The following is a 17,950-nucleotide window of genomic DNA, read 5'->3' on the forward strand; positions in this document are numbered from 1 at the left end:
ACACTTTTCCACGAAATATGACACAATTAAAGTGTATTAGTATAATTAGTTTGTATTTCCGCATTTTTCTATTTGCGCAGTTTTCCGTTTACGCATATTTCTGAACCTAAACTCACACCACTTAAATCCGCCAAAACACATCGTTTATGCCTATTAAAACACTAGAAATATCTAAACAAAATTTTACCGTTTAGTCTCCGCTGTGTGTTAGGGCTATCAACAACAATCAGATACTCTGGTTCGTCGGTGTTTACACCTGAAAGATGAACCCACAAGATTTTATCAAATACATTTTTACCATGTTAGAGGCTCTATTAAGGGGACAGTATCAACCATACTAAGGGAGAGAAACAAAATATTCACCAACAAATAACTATTAGACAAACACAAGTCAAATTTTTACAGTGATAATAATTATTCTACAGCTATAATACAGCATATAATTTGTGGTGTTAAGCAAAACCTAATCAAGTTTTAGTCAGTAGAGCTTTTTAAAAGAAAGTTAGATAGTTTACACGATGAATCAGGCAAAAAAAAAACAACCAAACAACAGTTTAAATTTACTTTGATCAGCAATCATTGCCAACCAGTAAGTCTCGAGTTCGAATCAGGGTTCAAGTGAGTAGACTATTTTATTTTTAAACTCATGAAAATATTAGTCTGCATCTCTCAGTAATGAACAATAAATATAAACAATAAACATTCGCTTTTCTATTAGAATATTTAGTTACTCCATTTTTCGATGTACTTCCTTGTTTTCTAAAGCTGAGTTATTTAAATGTAAACAATGCCTGGGCTTGGATCATATTTATGGGGGCACGGGTTGACATACATTACAACCCAGCTCTCCATGAGGCGTATGTATGAAAGCCTTGAGTGAAAAATAATCATTCACCGTTATATAGCCTAATAGCCGTTAATCACTCAACGCTTAAGTGTCGGGGACGGAAAGTGGCGCTTTGTGAACCCGATTCCACTATCGCGGATTGTCATGTACAGCCCCTAGCTCGGTTTAATCGTCGAATATCGTGTGCCGCATTATCAATATTGTAGGGTGCTCCTTAAAACTAACGTAGTCGCGTAGTGCTCTCGGGATAGCCCTGGGCGCCAAATTGCACTCTGCAGAGACGCCGGAGGACGCGCATCATTCGATTTAGTAAGCGACTAGAGCAACTCATTGTATCGTTTAATGAACGTAGGCGCTATGGTGCTCATGGGTAAGCCCGGGGCGCCAAAACGCTCCCTGTCGGCGCGTCGTAGGGCGCGCCTGATTCGATTAAGTCAATGGTTATTGATGCCCATCGTGTCTTTAGTGTTGGCCTTTTTTTAAAAAAACGAACGTATGTGCCATTGTGCTCGCAGATGAGCCCGGGGTTCTTCGGGTCTCGCAATCCTAATCAAAGATTATAATATTGAAATTAAAATGTTTGTGGCTCTTTAAAAGCTGGGAAATTGTGTAAATTGTAACTTTTGGCTCTTCTGTCTCAAAAGGTTGCCGACCCCTGGAGTAGACCGTCCCTGAGTCCACCCAACTCTGATGGGTAGCCTACCTAACTCACGTTAGGGAAAGTAAAGGCGGCTTGGCATAGCGATGACCACACTATCTCTTCATATGCCGAGGTCACAGAAACAAGTGAACTCTACTTCACTTGCCCCATAGACCGTCAGGTTTGAAAGGGAAACTTTACTTTACTTACTGCTGCAATATAGGCCAGTCATTGTTATTCATGTTATGTGTACATTCATTATGTCCATTCATGACTGCGAGACATACTTGTGGAATCGTTATGCTATTAGAACTAGCTAAATGGTATAATATGTCATACTCCTAAAAATTGCGAAAATAATTTTCTAGCATGAAGATTTTTTTATATTTCTTTAAAAAAAAATTAATTTTAAAAATGCAATTAGCTACTTTGACAGATTAGATTTAGTTTATCCCATGAAGTCTAGACCATAAAGTACACATTGTATAAAAAGCACATAGACACACATGACACACCATGTTTTAATAAGTACTGATATATATAACCAAAGATAACCCATTCAGCTGGTAAAAGGATATACAGTGTAAATCAACGATTAAAGGGTTAAATCAAAACTTACACACTGAGTTCTTTCTTGTTGGTGGAGAATCAACAATGATTAAATAATCCGGGTCTGTAATAAAAAAAAAGAAATGGAAAATAAAACACAAGCATTGGAAAAAAAAGGAATTAACTTTAAAAAGTCAAAATTGATTACTGGAGTGTTCTTTGATGAAAAAATAAATATAAAATCAGAGGCGTAGCGACCCTTCCAGGCGCCCGGGGACAAACTTTCAATTTGGCGCCCCCTCGGGATCAACCTTTCAATTTTCGATTTGCACCCCCCTCGAACTATCGAGTTGCACCCACCCCCCCTCCTCAAACTTTCGATTTGCACACCCCCCTCATATATTTTTTTATATTTATAAAGCAAAAATGCAGCTAAAATAATATTTTAATTTGTTTTTCCAACTCATTTTGGCGCCCCCTAAGGTTGGCGCCCGGGGACATATGTACCCCCCTGCCCCCCCCCTTCGCTACGCCTCTGTATAAAATATACATAACGTCAATAATAAGCTTATTTGGGTACTTGCCAGGGACATTTGTTTCCTTTCCTTTTTTTGTCAACAAACAGTCTGGGAAGATTGGGCAAAAGTGTGGGGCCCTAAACAAACAAAGAAGGGCAAACAACCTTTATTCATTTTTTAGTTTGTTGTAGTAATACAGAAAAAAAACAAAGAATAAGCAAATGTTATTATCTGTGGTGTGTTAGATAAAATATACTTACTTAAGCTTTTCATTAAGATTTAGTATAAAAAAATTACTTGAGAATTGGATAAGTATCTTGATATTGAATAGTAAGAGAACAGAATATATATTATATTTGTGTAAAGCATTTCAGTAGCTCACCTACTCTCTGTGGTTGTACTTGAAGTTGTCTTTTCTTCTCCTGAAAATAGAGAGTAGACATACAATAAATGTTTAAAATAATGCAGTTCTCTTTTTTAACTTATAAGCTGCAAAATACGTAAGCTACCCACATTTTATATTCTACTTTGTATATTTATTTTAAAGGATTGATTTTTCCTGTATTCAGGCAAGAAAAAAACAATTCAGTTTATTTTATCGTAACTACCATAACACGGGCATTTCATAAATGCAATTACTAAGACCAGAGGCGCAGCGACCCTTCTCGGCGCCCCGCTCAAATTTTCAATTTGGCGCCCCCCTCAGGAACAACCTTTCAGTTTGCACCACCACCCCCCCCCCAAACTTTCAATTTGCACCCCCACCCCCCCCCCTCTCAAACTTTCAATTTGCGCACCCCCCCCCCCCCCCCTCGAACTTTCATTTTGCACCCACCCCCCATATATTTTTCATATATATATAATGCAAAACTGCAGCTAAAATGTTTTTTACAACCCATTTTGGTGCCATCCTAAGGTCGGCGCCCGGGGACATATGTATCCCCCGCACCCCCCCCCCCCCCTCCCCCAACTCGCTACGCCTCTGATCAAGACGTTAGATATAGAATGATATAATAAAATTCATCTTAGTTTCTAAATATTTTCATTTCCCCTAAGACAATTTTACTTTTGGTTTGCAACATAGGTCGTGCTTATCTATTTCTTCTCAAGACCTTCACAAGAGCAGAAGATAAAACAGAAGTCTTATGTGGTCGTGACCATGGTATACTAAAATAAATTGTATGGTTTGCACCTTGCTTGTCTCTCTAACTTTTACTTACCCTGGAACCCAATTAGAGCTAATCTCCAGAGCGTAGCGATGGGGGGGGGGGGGGCAGGGGTGTACATATGTCCCCGGGCGCCGACCTTAGGGGCGCCAAAATGATTTGTAAAGACAAATTAAAATGTCATTTTTGCTTTATTTTTGCATTATAAATAGTTTGAGGGGAGGTGCAAATCAAAAGTTTGAGGGGGGATGCAAATCGAAAGTTTGCTCTCGAGGGGGGCGCCAAATTGAAAGTTTGTCCCCGGGCGCCGGGAAGGGTCGCTACGCCTCTGCTAATCTATTCCTGTTTGTATATTGAAAAAAAACCCAATGTTTTTAAAATTAAACTTAAAACCAACTTACTTAATTTCTTTCTCAAAACTAGGAGGTAGAGGACAAGAAAAATGATAATAAAGGTCAGAACTCCAATAACAACTCCTACAATAGCTCCAGCAGACAGGGGCTCACCAGGGGCAGCTGTTGAAAAAAAAACATAATCACAAAAGAATTAACAAAACAATAAACTAGCTTAAATGGGTTTTTTAAGGTTCTAAATTTGTTTATTAGAAAAACATAATCACAAAAGAGTTAACAAAACAATAAACTAGCTTAAATGGGTTTTTTAAGGTTCTAAATTTGTTTATTAGAAAAACATAATCACAAAAGAATTAACAAAACAATAAACTAGCTTAAATGGGTTTTTTAAGGTTCTAAATTTGTTTATTAGAAAAACATAATCACAAAAGAATTAACAAAACTAAACTAGCTTTGAAGTTTTTTTTAAGGTTCTAAATTTGTTTATTAGAAAAACATAATCACAAAAGAATTAACAAAACTAAACTAGCTTTGAATTTTTTTAAAGGTTCTCAATTTGTTTATTAGAAAAACATAATCACAAAATAATTAACAAAACTAAACTAGCTTTGAAGTTTTTTTAGGTTCTAAATTTGTTTATTAGAAAAACATAATCACAAAAGAATTAACAAAACTAAACTAGCTTGAATGGGTGTTTTAAGGTTCTAAATTTGCTTATTAGACCTTGACATATAACATTATTGATATGTCTGTCTTTATTGTATGCTGAGTGAAGCTTTGAAGTTTTTTTAAGGTTCTAAATTTGTAAGAAAAAACATAATCACAAAAGAATTAACAAAACTAAACTAGCTTTGAATTTTTTTAAAGGTTCTGAATTTGTTTATTAGAAAAACATAATCACAAAAGAATTAACAAAACAATAAACTAGCTTAAATGGGTTTTTTAAGGTTCTAAATTTGTTTATTAGAAAAACATAATCACAAAAGAATTAACAAAACAATAAACTAGCTTAAATGGGTTTTTTAAGGTTCTAAATTTGTTTATTAGAAAAACATAATCACAAAAGAGTTAACAAAACAATAAACTAGCTTAAATGGGTTTTTTAAGGTTCTAAATTTGTTTATCAGAAAAACATAATCACAAAAGAATTAACAAAACAATAAACTAGCTTAAATGGGTTTTTTAAGGTTCTAAATTTGTTTATTAGAAAAACATAATCACAAAAGAATTAACAAAACTAAACTAGCTTTGAAGTTTTTTTTAAGGTTCTAAATTTGTTTATTAGAAAAACATAATCACAAAAGAATTAACAAAACTAAACTAGCTTTGAATTTTTTTAAAGGTTCTCAATTTGTTTATTAGAAAAACATAATCACAAAATAATTAACAAAACTAAACTAGCTTTGAAGTTTTTTTAGGTTCTAAATTTGTTTATTAGAAAAACATAATCACAAAAGAATTAACAAAACTAAACTAGCTTGAATGGGTGTTTTAAGGTTCTAAATTTGCTTATTAGACCTTGACATATAACATTATTGATATGTCTGTCTTTATTGTATGCTGAGTGAAGCTTTGAAGTTTTTTTAAGGTTCTAAATTTGTAAGAAAAAACATAATCACAAAAGAATTAACAAAACTAAACTAGCTTTGAATTTTTTTAAAGGTTCTGAATTTGTTTATTAGAAAAACATAATCACAAAAGAATTAACAAAACAATAAACTAGCTTAAATAGGTTTTTTAAGGTTCTAAATTTGTTTATTAGAAAAACATAATCACAAAAGAATTAACAAAACTAAACTAGCTTTGAAGTTTTTTTTAAGGTTCTAAATTTGTTTATTAGAAAAACATAATCACAAAAGAATTAACAAAACTAAACTAGCTTTGAATTTTTTTAAAGGTTCTCAATTTGTTTATTAGAAAAACATAATCACAAAATAATTAACAAAACTAAACTAGCTTTGAAGTTTTTTTAGGTTCTAAATTTGTTTATTAGAAAAACATAATCACAAAAGAATTAACAAAACTAAACTAGCTTGAATGGGTGTTTTAAGGTTCTAAATTTGCTTATTAGACCTTGACATATAACATTATTGATATGTCTGTCTTTATTGTATGCTGAGTGAAGCTTTGAAGTTTTTTTAAGGTTCTAAATTTGTAAGAAAAAACATAATCACAAAAGAATTAACAAAACTAAACTAGCTTTGAATTTTTTTAAAGGTTCTGAATTTGTTTATTAGAAAAACATAATCACAAAAGAATTAACAAAACAATAAACTAGCTTAAATGGGTTTTTTTAAGGTTCTAAATTTGTTTATTAGAAAAACATAATCACAAAAGAATTAACAAAACTAAACTAGCTTTGAAGTTTTTTTTAAGGTTCTAAATTTGTTTATTAGAAAAACATAATCACAAAAGAATTAACAAAACTAAACTAGCTTTGAATTTTTTTAAAGGTTCTGAATTTGTTTATTAGAAAAACATAATCACAAAAGAATTAACAAAACAATAAACTAGCTTAAATGGGTTTTTTAAGGTTCTAAATTTGTTTATTAGAAAAACATAATCACAAAAGAATTAACAAAACTAAACTAGCTTTGAAGTTTTTTTTAAGGTTCTAAATTTGTTTATTAGAAAAACATAATCACAAAAGAATTAACAAAACTAAACTAGCTTTGAATTTTTTTAAAGGTTCTCAATTTGTTTATTAGAAAAACATAATCACAAAATAATTAACAAAACTAAACTAGCTTTGAAGTTTTTTTAGGTTCTAAATTTGTTTATTAGAAAAACATAATCACAAAAGAATTAACAAAACTAAACTAGCTTGAATGGGTGTTTTAAGGTTCTAAATTTGCTTATTAGACCTTGACATATAACATTATTGATATGTCTGTCTTTATTGTATGCTGAGTGAAGCTTTGAAGTTTTTTTAAGGTTCTAAATTTGTTTATTAGAAAAACATAATCACAAAAGAATTAACAAAACAAAACTAGCTTTGAATTTTTTTAAAGGTTCTGAATTTGTTTATTAGAAAAACATAATCACAAAAGAATTAACAAAACATTAAACTAGCTTAAATGGGTTTTTTAAGGTTCTAAATTTGTTTATTAGAAAAACATAATCACAAAAGAATTAACAAAACTAAACTAGCTTTGAAGTTTTTTTTAAGGTTCTAAATTTGTTTATTAGAAAAACATAATCGCAAAAGAATTAACAAAACTAAACTAGCTTTGAATTTTTTTAAAGGTTCTCAATTTGTTTATTAGAAAAACATAATCACAAAATAATTAACAAAACTAAACTAGCTTTGAAGGTTTTTTAGGTTCTAAATTTGTTTATTAGAAAAACATAATCACAAAAGAATTAACAAAACTAAACTAGCTTGAATGGGTGTTTTAAGGTTCTAAATTTGCTTATTAGACCTTGACATATAACATTATTGATATGTCTGTCTTTATTGTATGCTGAGTGAAGCTTTGAAGTTTTTTTAAGGTTCTAAATTTGTAAGAAAAAACATAATCACAAAAGAATTAACAAAACTAAACTAGCTTTGAATTTTTTTAAAGGTTCTGAATTTGTTTATTAGAAAAACATAATCACAAAAGAATTAACAAAACTAAACTAGCTTTGAAGTTTTTTTAAGGTTCTAAATTTGTTTATTAGAAAAACATAATCACAAAAGAATTAACAAAACTAAACTAGCTTTGAATTTTTTTAAAGGTTCTGAATTTGTTTATTAGAAAAACATAATCACAAAAGAATTAACAAAACTAAACTAGCTTTGAATTTTTTTAAAGGTTCTCAATTTGTTTATTAGAAAAACATAATCACAAAATAATTAACAAAACTAAACTAGCTTTGAAGTTTTTTTAGGTTCTAAATTTGTTTATTAGAAAAACATAATCACAAAAGAATTAACAAAACTAAACTAGCTTGAATGGGTGTTTTAAGGTTCTAAATTTGCTTATTAGACCTTGACATATAACATTATTGATATGTCTGTCTTTATTGTATGCTGAGTGAAGCTTTGAAGTTTTTTTAAGGTTCTAAATTTGTTTATTAGAAAAACATAATCACAAAAGAATTAACAAAACTAAACTAGCTTTGAATTTTTTTAAAGGTTCTGAATTTGTTTATTAGAAAAACATAATCACAAAAGAATTAACAAAACATTAAACTAGCTTAAATGGGTTTTTTAAGGTTCTAAATTTGTTTATTAGAAAAACATAATCACAAAAGAATTAACAAAACTAAACTAGCTTTGAAGTTTTTTTTAAGGTTCTAAATTTGTTTATTAGAAAAACATAATCGCAAAAGAATTAACAAAACTAAACTAGCTTTGAAGTTTTTTTAAAGGTTCTCAATTTGTTTATTAGAAAAACATAATCACAAAATAATTAACAAAACTAAACTAGCTTTGAAGTTTTTTTAGGTTCTAAATTTGTTTATTAGAAAAACATAATCACAAAAGAATTAACAAAACTAAACTAGCTTGAATGGGTGTTTTAAGGTTCTAAATTTGCTTATTAGACCTTGACATATAACATTATTGATATGTCTGTCTTTATTGTATGCTGAGTGAAGCTTTGAAGTTTTTTTAAGGTTCTAAATTTGTAAGAAAAAACATTATCACAAAAGAATTAACAAAACTAAACTAGCTTTGAATTTTTTTAAAGGTTCTGAATTTGTTTATTAGAAAAACATAATCACAAAAGAATTAACAAAACTAAACTAGCTTTGAAGTTTTTTTAAGGTTCTAAATTTGTTTATTAGAAAAACATAATCACAAAAGAATTAACAAAACTAAACTAGCTTTGAATTTTTTTAAAGGTTCTGAATTTGTTTATTAGAAAAACATAATCACAAAATAATTAACAAAACTAAACTAGCTTTGAAGTTTTTTTAGGCTCTAAATTTGTTTATTAGAAAAACATAATCACAAAAGAATTAACAAAACTAAACTAGCTTTGAATTTATTTAAAGGTTCTGAATTTGTTTATTAGAAAAACATAATCACAAAAGAATTAACAAAACTAAACTAGCTTGAATGGGTTTTTTTAAGGTTCTAAATTTGTTTATTAGACCTTGACATATAACATTATTGATATGTCTGTCTTTATTGTATGCTGAGTGAAGGTCAGAGTTCACTGAATGCTGGGTGAAGGTCATAGCTCACTGTGTGCTGAGTGAACGTTACAGTTCACTGTGTGCTGAGTGAAAGTCAGAGTTGAAACTAAGTGGGTGAAGGCTGTGACGGGTACATGGAACATCTTATGATGATTATCATCTAATTGCATTTAAGTGGCAAAATAACTTTGACCACTGTTTATTTTATTCCTGCCCTATGAAAGAAAGTAACGACTATTCACCTTCCTATAAGATAAACAAACCTGTAGTTTTAATCCGCAGTGGCTCAGATTCAGCCTGTCCTAACACATTGATGGCCACAACTTTCATTTCATACTCGGTACTTGCAGACAGAGATTTCACTATTGCCTCATTCCAGACTTCTAGCGCCATTATTGGTTTAATGTTTTCCACAGCAACACTCCATTCACCATCCATCTAAAAAAAATTAATTTAACAATTTATAAATATTTCAATTGTATCATACCCAATATAAATAAAGAGTACAGCAGCAAAGTGAATCATTAATGAAATTTAAATGTTAAATTGACAAAACTTACTTTGCTAGAGTATGGCCGATAATGTACAGAGAATGTTTGCTTTTCTCCTCCATCAAAGCTAGAGATCCAGAAAATTTTCACAGAATCATGTTTTACATCAACACTTGTTATATTGGTGACAACATGTGGTGGACCTTTAAGTATTAAAGAAATTGTCAACTAAATCTATTTGCAGTTACAAATATAGAAAAACTTTAAGTCATGTATGAACAATAATAAATTATTCAGATTAGTTACATGGATCTAATTAGCTCAATTAACATCTTACCCCTAGGACTGATAACAAACTTTAAATCTCTTTTAAATTCACTGGATTCAAAAGTTACTGTAAACTCCCTGTCCATATCAGTTTGATCTAACTTTCTGCGGCTAAAAAATGTGAATTTTGTCATGTAGGGTTTTCCATCATATTTGCTTTCTTTAGTAAACTCGACGTCCTCTGGAATTTTCTCCTGTCTTTTACTGTAAGAAATTTTATCAAAATTGATGTCAGTTTCTTTCCTTGCTGTTTTTCAATCATAAGAGTATTATTCAATTTTAATTAGAGAATTATATGTTTATAATTAAGTAAATTAACCAGGACTAAATAACTTTTAAAATAAAACCAAACTTACCTTCCTTTGACGTCAGATACAACCCTTTGAACAGTTGGTTCTGGGAAACCTCTGATCACAAAAGAAAAACTGAGAGATTTGGGGATTTCCCAAACATAATTTGGTTTAAGTTCTAAGTCTGTGTAAACACTGGAACTTGTTGGTGGACCTAATTTGAAAGAAAATTATCAATAATTTCAATACACTTTTGACAAACACTGTTTAGAAATCAAACTTAATCAACACCAAATTGTTAGTCTTTGTTACCATATCAATTTTAATGCTGCAGCTAAGTATTTCTTAATTTTAGACCAAATAATAATGTATCAGTTAATACAACCAAACACAGTAAAACTTGTACATACACAAAATAAAAAATAGGGAATTAAAACTCCAGAAACATTATTACAATATAATTATATACAGCTGAAAGTATGACTACATGTGATTAGCAGTTGAACTAGAAAATCTGAGTGCAGTTTGCATACTTAAACAAGCAATTACTAATTTTTCAGACTGGCAGTACTCACACATGACAGACAACTCCATCCTGCCCTCAACTTGTGTCAAAGAGTTACTTCCCTCACATCTGTACACACCACTGTTCTCACACCTGAGATCATTTATTTTTGCTTTACTGGTGTAGAGATGCTCTAGTATACCTGAACTGGCTGTGTTCAATTGAGGAATGGAGTTGAGTTCAAACACAACTATTTCTTCATCGTTAGGAAGAAACCATCTACAGAGGAAAACAGCTTGTTAGTGGCTAATGCTTATTTATATTAAAGTAACACACTAAATATTAAGGGTCAAGAAGGAACAGAGCCATGATTTTCAATTTTGTTTTTAAGATTTTAAAAATAATTATTTTGGTATCAAGCTATTAATCACAACAAGAATGAAAAATGATGTAAATAGGGCCCTACATAATAAAAGTTTTAATTAAAAAAAATAATTTGTATTCGTTTTTTTAGTTACATGTATTCATGATCAGTTGTAAAATATGACAATGGAAATAAAAAATTATATTTTTATATATTATACATTTTAAATAAAGTAATATAAGAATTTAAACAATCATTTTATCTAACACATTTGTAACTAAATATAAAAAGCATTGCTAAAAATATCAAACCTAATATGCGGTTTTGGGTTAGCATCAAATGTACATTGTAGAATAGCTGCTTCTCTTTCCACAATTTTATCACTGCTTATTTGTTTGTCATTTATACTCATTCTAGGGGACTCCAGGTCTGAAACATAAAATGTCTTTTATAGTCAAATTGGATTGCAAACGGGTGACATTTTTATATCCATTTAAAAAAAACCTAGAGTTACATTATTTAAAATAAAATACAAGATCATAATATAAACGCTTTAACAAACATAGAGCAACTTACATTGAACATTAAGATTGAAATCTTTTTGAACTGACCCATGAGGGTTTGTCCCCATGCACCTATAGACTCCATGACTGGACCGACTCACTCCTAATGTCAAAACTTTAGTGTCTACTAGTGATGGCATGGGATCAAAGCTTAAAAAAACATGGACGTTTATTATTAAAAGGACAATTTTCACCTTATAGTTGATGTACAGGTCAAAAGATTATTATATTTATTAAAAACCCTGTTAAATTTACCTTGTTTTGCCATGGGCTTTAAATAACCACTTGACCTCGCAAACAGGATAACAAGAAATATCACAAGTATAACTGATTTGGTCTCCTATGTTTTTAGAAATCTGGCCATCGCTAGAAACTGCTGGTGTTATTGTCATATCAGCTAGAAGGGGTTTATCTAGAAATTAAACAAAACAAACATACCTAAAAGTTATTGTTTACGATTGACTGTAAAAAATGAACAGTTGCAGAACAAGAAATAGTTGATCTATTTATTTTAAGCCAACACCAAAAGAGGCTGTAAAGAAAGTGCACAGTTCAAAAGTCTTCAAATAAACTTCACCTTATCTTCTAGCCTTTTTCTATTTTCCTAATTTGTAATAGTAATACCTTTTCATTATTTAATAATGTTTTGAAGAATTGTGTGCATATGTGGTTAACATTTTGCTAACATTTAATTGTCCTTGGGAAGAGTTTGCATAGTTCAAGCTTGCTGAAAGATTAACTTGACAGAGGTGATGCGAATTTAAGAACAAAACTAAAGCACCTAATTCTAACACAAACAATCAACAAGGTGAAAACTTTTTGTGATCAGCAAAAATTACAGTGGAGCAGATAAAACCAAATCTAAGAAAGTAATGCCTAGCAAGCGTTGACAACACTCCTCTCAACATCCACTCAAGAGAAGAATCTGGCAAATTAGAATCTATAACAGGCCTGCCAAATTAGAATCTGTAACAGGCCTGCCTGTATAATCTATAAAAGTGGCATGAAACAAACATACCTCACGATTTCAAAATATGCAAAGTGACAAAAACTAAAATTGGTAGGCTAATAAACTAAGTGAACAGATGCCTTTGCTTATTAGATTTTGGTTGGTTAAAAAAATTACTAACAACAATGGGAACATTTACTTTAATTTACAATTATACATCAAACTACATTTCTGCAAGAAATAAAAATACCCACATTCTGGAATCACTTCATAAACATTGCTTGAAGCTGACTCAAGAAGTTTTTCTTTAGGGAAGTCGATAGTTCCATCAGCAGACTTGCATGAAAATTTTTGGCCTTTATCTGTTCGCTGGACAGAACTGAGTTCTAATTCATTCTTAGCATTTATGTTGATCTGCAAAGGGGAAAAAATTGGAAGATATTTTCTAAAATCAATAGTTTAAATGAACTATAATTTAAAAAGAGTCTAAACTAAGTTAGTGGCCTTACACCATCTCAAATGATAAATTACTAGGTGAGATAGAAATGGAAGCAGTTTCCAAAATAATTGGAAAAAAAGATGGCACTGAATTAAGAAGAATGGATCAAGAAGACATTGCAGGAATGGTGCTAAACTGGATGCCTCAAGGAAAAAGAAAGCAAGGAAGGTCAAGGGAGATGTGGAGGCACACAGCTGGGAAGCAGAGGCAGGACTGTCATGGGGGACTGCCAGGAAAATAGCAGGTGAGAGACAAAAGTGGAGGTTTTTTTTTGTGGCGGCCCCATGTGTCTTGTGCACAAAAAGGAAAAGATGATAATTGAAATAAAAGTAAAGCACTGTATTTGACATGTTGAAACATGAACACGATAAACATAGTCAAAGAATAAGATTCTGTTATTGTTTTTAAAGACACAAAAACTTACTTTATTTGCTTTAAATCAGCATTTAATTTATATTATAGGTTTTATGTAAAATAATTTTGATTTTAGTTAAAAAATTATAACTTACTCTAGGTTTAGATCCTGAAACTAGGTAAACTCCATTTTGGTCCATCCACCAAACCAGAGTGGGAAGACCATGGTCAGGGGGTAGAGCCAATGAGTTTGTTGTACAAGAGAGTTTAAGTGTTTCACCTTCCAGTGGGCTGGACAATACTGTAATCACTGGGGGATTGGGTTTGCCTGGGAGGAATGAAATAATTTATATACTTTAGTGACATCGATCTCATAAGTGGGAACAAAATCTTAACGACTGTTAAATAAGGAAAATAATTTGTAGTATTAATATCTAGATGCTATTATGATAATAAAAATTATACTTTGATGTAGATCTTTTTAAGGAAATATTTCATGTAACATTTTATGTGGGGTCCACTCTGGAATGGATCATACATTAAATAGATAAAAATCAGCTTTGGACTAATCAGCAACTTTGCCATAATTATTAATCACATTTATATTTATGTGACCAGCATGTAGGGCTCACAATATCTATTAGTTGGCATCACAAGAGTTATCTTATCCTTAAGAATTAGCTTCAAAATGATACTAAGAATACATGATGCAAACTGAGGAAATATAGAAATACATAATGTATACTCACGTAAGACAATCAGCATCTGCCCACAGTTATCTAGAGCAACATCACTTGAGCCATGAAAACATTTATAGTTGCCAGCATCTTGAGCTCTAACAGATTTTATATTGATTTCCACTTTCCTTTCTGACTTATTCACTGTCACAATAATGTCATTGGGTTTGTTTGGTTTAAAAGCCCAAGTATTTGGAAACAGATAAACAACTGTACCAACAGTTAAGTTATTTGTGATGGTAATTAGAACGGCATCATTTGCTAGCTGTGTATTGGGTATGATAATTGTCAGCTTGGCAGCTACATTTTCTAAAGATGTTACAGCAGGCTGTATCTGGGATGAGACATCTGGAATATAAACAAAACATTTTAAATTTATACTCTTGAAAACAGAGGCGTAGCGACCCTTCCCGGCGCCCGGGGCGAACTTTCAATTTGGCGCCCCCCCCCGCTTATATATATATATATATATATATATATATATATATATATATATATATATATATATATATATATATATATATATATATATATATATATATATGTGTATATATATATATATATATGTGTGTGTGTGTGTGTGTGTATAATTATGTGTGTGTGATAGTGTGTTTATATATAAGCTTGTGTGTGGGTAAGAGTGTATTCGTGTGTGTAAGCGTGTGTGTAAGCGTGTATGCTACAGTCCGGACAAGGTTTAATAATTACATTGTATGATTTTCATTCCTTAAAACTTTACGACAATTTAATTCCCATTAAGATGCGTTTAACTTTTTTTTGCGAAAGATTAGTAATGTCAGTAAAAAAAAATAAGCCTGATCTGTGTTAGAGGGTAAATTGTAGCTAACGCTAATATGTTTAGACCAGCCTTTTATGTTCTAGTTTTGAACGATCTCTGTTGTGATATGGTGCATAGTTGGATTCGAAGTTTGTTAGAGTAAGGACACACAAGTAACATACAAGAAGAAGTTATCAGAAATATTTATTGTTCACATTGGAATACGACATGGGTATTTCGTTGATTGGTTGATGGTATGACAAAACAAGCTAGAGAAAACAAACTGGAATCCAACGGATGTTAACAGCTCGTAGTCTTGGATTTCGCAGATTTGCCCTGCCTTCTCGCACACAGTTTCTTCCAGGCATCTTTTCGGGGGGGGGGGCGAAGCCCCCCGGAAAAATTTTTACGCCCCCCCGAACGAAATGAAATTTATATAATTTATATATAGAAAATATATACTTTTAACAGTGTCCGCCCCCTCCCCCGAAGAAAGTTTACCGCCTCCCCCCTCCCCCCGAAGATTTCAAGTGCCCCCCCCCGGAGAAAAAAGTCTGGAAGAAACACTGATCAAAAGTATCTGATCTCTCACGTTGAAGTTGAGAGAATCGTTAGAATCTTACAAAGAACTAGTCGCGTCTTTTTTTTTTAACAAAACTGGCTATTGAAATTGTACATTACGCGTTAATACACTTGGTTTCTTTACTAAGTGTTAAGAGAGTTATCTACTCACCAATCCAGTACAAATACTTGCGATTTTTGTTAGCGAAAAAAGCCCCCCCCCCCCACCCCCACACACACTCATCACAACCATCTTGGACAAAGTTTGTAGAGCGGTTTTTAACGTAACTAACTTTTTAAAAAAAAATGTTACACAATTATACAATGCACAGTACAATTCGTTTCTTTCTGAGAGCTACAGGTTGTTTACTCAGAATCCTGTGTAATTTTGCTATTTTATTTAGCCTAAAAGCGCCCCCCTGCACCATCTTGATAAAAGTCACTAACGTATTTTACAGTTCAACAATCGTACAATACGTTTTAATACAATTGGTTTCTTTTAATAGTGGTAACGTTTATCGACTCAACAATCTAGTGTAAATTCTTCCGTTTTAAGTCTCGAAAAAGCGCCCCCCCCCCCCCCCCATCTAGGAAAAGCTTCAAAGCGGTTTTGCCGGTCACTGTTTCTTAAGAGTATATGTTTTACATTAAGAAATCAAGATAGAAAACAGTTAAATCAGTATGTAAATGCGTGTAGCCATTACATTTCTCAACTTAGACAGTTTATAATTCAAAACTGCAGCATAAAATCAGCTTTAAAAATTTTTTCCCACCCCTTTTGGCGCCCCCATAGGGTCGGCGCCCGGGGCGGCCGCCCCCCCCGCCCCCCCCTAGCTACGCCTCTGCTTGAAAATGTTACATGTACAGAAATTGTGAAGATTCCTCTTTTGACCTAGCGATCCATTGGGCAGATGAAGTAGAGTTCATAATATTTCTTGACCTTGAAATATGAAGAGTTGGTGTGGTCTACACTATACCCAACCGCCCTTACTTTTCCCAACTAAGTCAGGAACCCAGGATGTCCTAACGTTCACAAATCCGAAACGAGAACTGAACTTGAGACTTCGGACTAGCATTCAACCGCTTTACCATTCGACCCCTCCGTCCCTGTAAGATTGTAAGTTCGGGCGATTTAACTTGGGCTGGGTCTACATCTGAAATTTAGTCTTGGATCATGGGACTATTATATTATTAAGTTATAGGAACTCTAAGATTCCAGTCCTGCCTTCCCCCCCCCCCCTCATTATCCCGCCACTGACCAACAGTAGTCACTTTTGATGATTTAAACATAAACCTACTGCTTGTCTCAGTTCAGGAATGGCTAATAGCCAACGTAAAGGGGCATAACCAAGTTAGGATTATTTTGCTGAAAGTATTAAATGGGTAGTTTCTGTTAGTAATGAAATCTGTCATCACACTTCAAAGTAGCAATACAAATGTAAACAAATCCGGATCAAGAGTACTCACACCCTTAACAGTCGCGCGCTTTACAGTGTGACCACGCCTTCCCTCTCCATAAAAAAAGGACGTAAAAAATAATCTACGTCACATTAGTGTACACTCACTGCTTGTTTAACACTTTAGCATAGTCGCCTTTTTAGAACACTCAATTTTATGATTCATTTCATCTACGATCGCGTGTAGGCGGAAGTGTGTTTTGACCTTGAGATTCTGTGAACTGTAATCACTAAGTGTGTGAGTAATTTGTTCACATTTGCAAAGAAACATTATCTGTAATTAAAAGTGTCGTTTACGCCGTTGGATATTCACTTCAGCTATTTGAAATATACGATTGCAATGAAGTAGGACAGGGTGTGTAGGCAGAGGCGTAGCGAGGGGGGGGGGGCGGGGTGCGGACCGCACCGGGTGACACCATTTAGGGGGGTGACACCAAAGCAAAAAATAGCAAAATATACAGAGAGAAATTTGAGGGAAGGTGCAAATCGATAGTTTGAGAGGGGGGTGCAAATCGAAAGTTTGAGGGGGGTGCGAATCGAAAATTTGAAAGATTGTCACCGGGAAGGGTCGCTACGCTTCTGGGGGGGGGGGGGGGGGGGGGGTGACACAATTAAGTGCCGCACCGGGTGACAACCTACCTCGCTATGCCATTGTGTGTAGGCCTACGTGTTGTAGGAGCTAGCACGAATTGGGAGGGGGAGAAATGTATAGTTTTGTTATACTGTTATTTGTTATATGGATCTGGTTGTTTGGTGTTATATTAAAGCTTTATGAACTAAGAGGCTCTCCATCCACTCGCAAATCGAACCCGTGACTTATGTGTGTAGTTTGTTGTTCGCTACTTCGTCCGACCATTTTTTCATCATAAACGTTG

General features: G+C 32.7%; 1 protein-coding gene across 1 annotated transcript in view; it reads right to left on the bottom strand.

Annotated features, from left to right (window-relative positions):
- The window catches only part of LOC131944606 (uncharacterized), a 30,073-nt gene that overhangs the window by 662 nt on the left and 11,461 nt on the right, over positions 1-17,950 (bottom strand). Inside the window, exons 5-20 of the mRNA XM_059305290.1 lie at positions 14,292-14,627; positions 13,698-13,870; positions 12,944-13,103; positions 11,996-12,152; positions 11,754-11,890; positions 11,489-11,606; positions 10,884-11,092; positions 10,375-10,522; positions 10,029-10,222; positions 9,761-9,894; positions 9,464-9,638; positions 4,122-4,235; positions 2,937-2,976; positions 2,621-2,691; positions 2,107-2,160; positions 188-256 (exon numbers count right to left, since the gene is read on the bottom strand). Of these exons, the coding sequence (XP_059161273.1) occupies positions 188-256; positions 2,107-2,160; positions 2,621-2,691; positions 2,937-2,976; positions 4,122-4,235; positions 9,464-9,638; positions 9,761-9,894; positions 10,029-10,222; positions 10,375-10,522; positions 10,884-11,092; positions 11,489-11,606; positions 11,754-11,890; positions 11,996-12,152; positions 12,944-13,103; positions 13,698-13,870; positions 14,292-14,627 (2,289 nt within the window). The remainder of the gene's footprint in view (positions 1-187; positions 257-2,106; positions 2,161-2,620; positions 2,692-2,936; positions 2,977-4,121; positions 4,236-9,463; positions 9,639-9,760; positions 9,895-10,028; positions 10,223-10,374; positions 10,523-10,883; positions 11,093-11,488; positions 11,607-11,753; positions 11,891-11,995; positions 12,153-12,943; positions 13,104-13,697; positions 13,871-14,291; positions 14,628-17,950) is intronic.

Source organism: Physella acuta, unplaced genomic scaffold (genome assembly GCF_028476545.2).
Source record: "Physella acuta isolate Inbredline_101_S28 unplaced genomic scaffold, ASM2847654v3 ptg000500l, whole genome shotgun sequence".
NCBI lineage: Eukaryota > Metazoa > Mollusca > Gastropoda > Physidae > Physella > Physella acuta.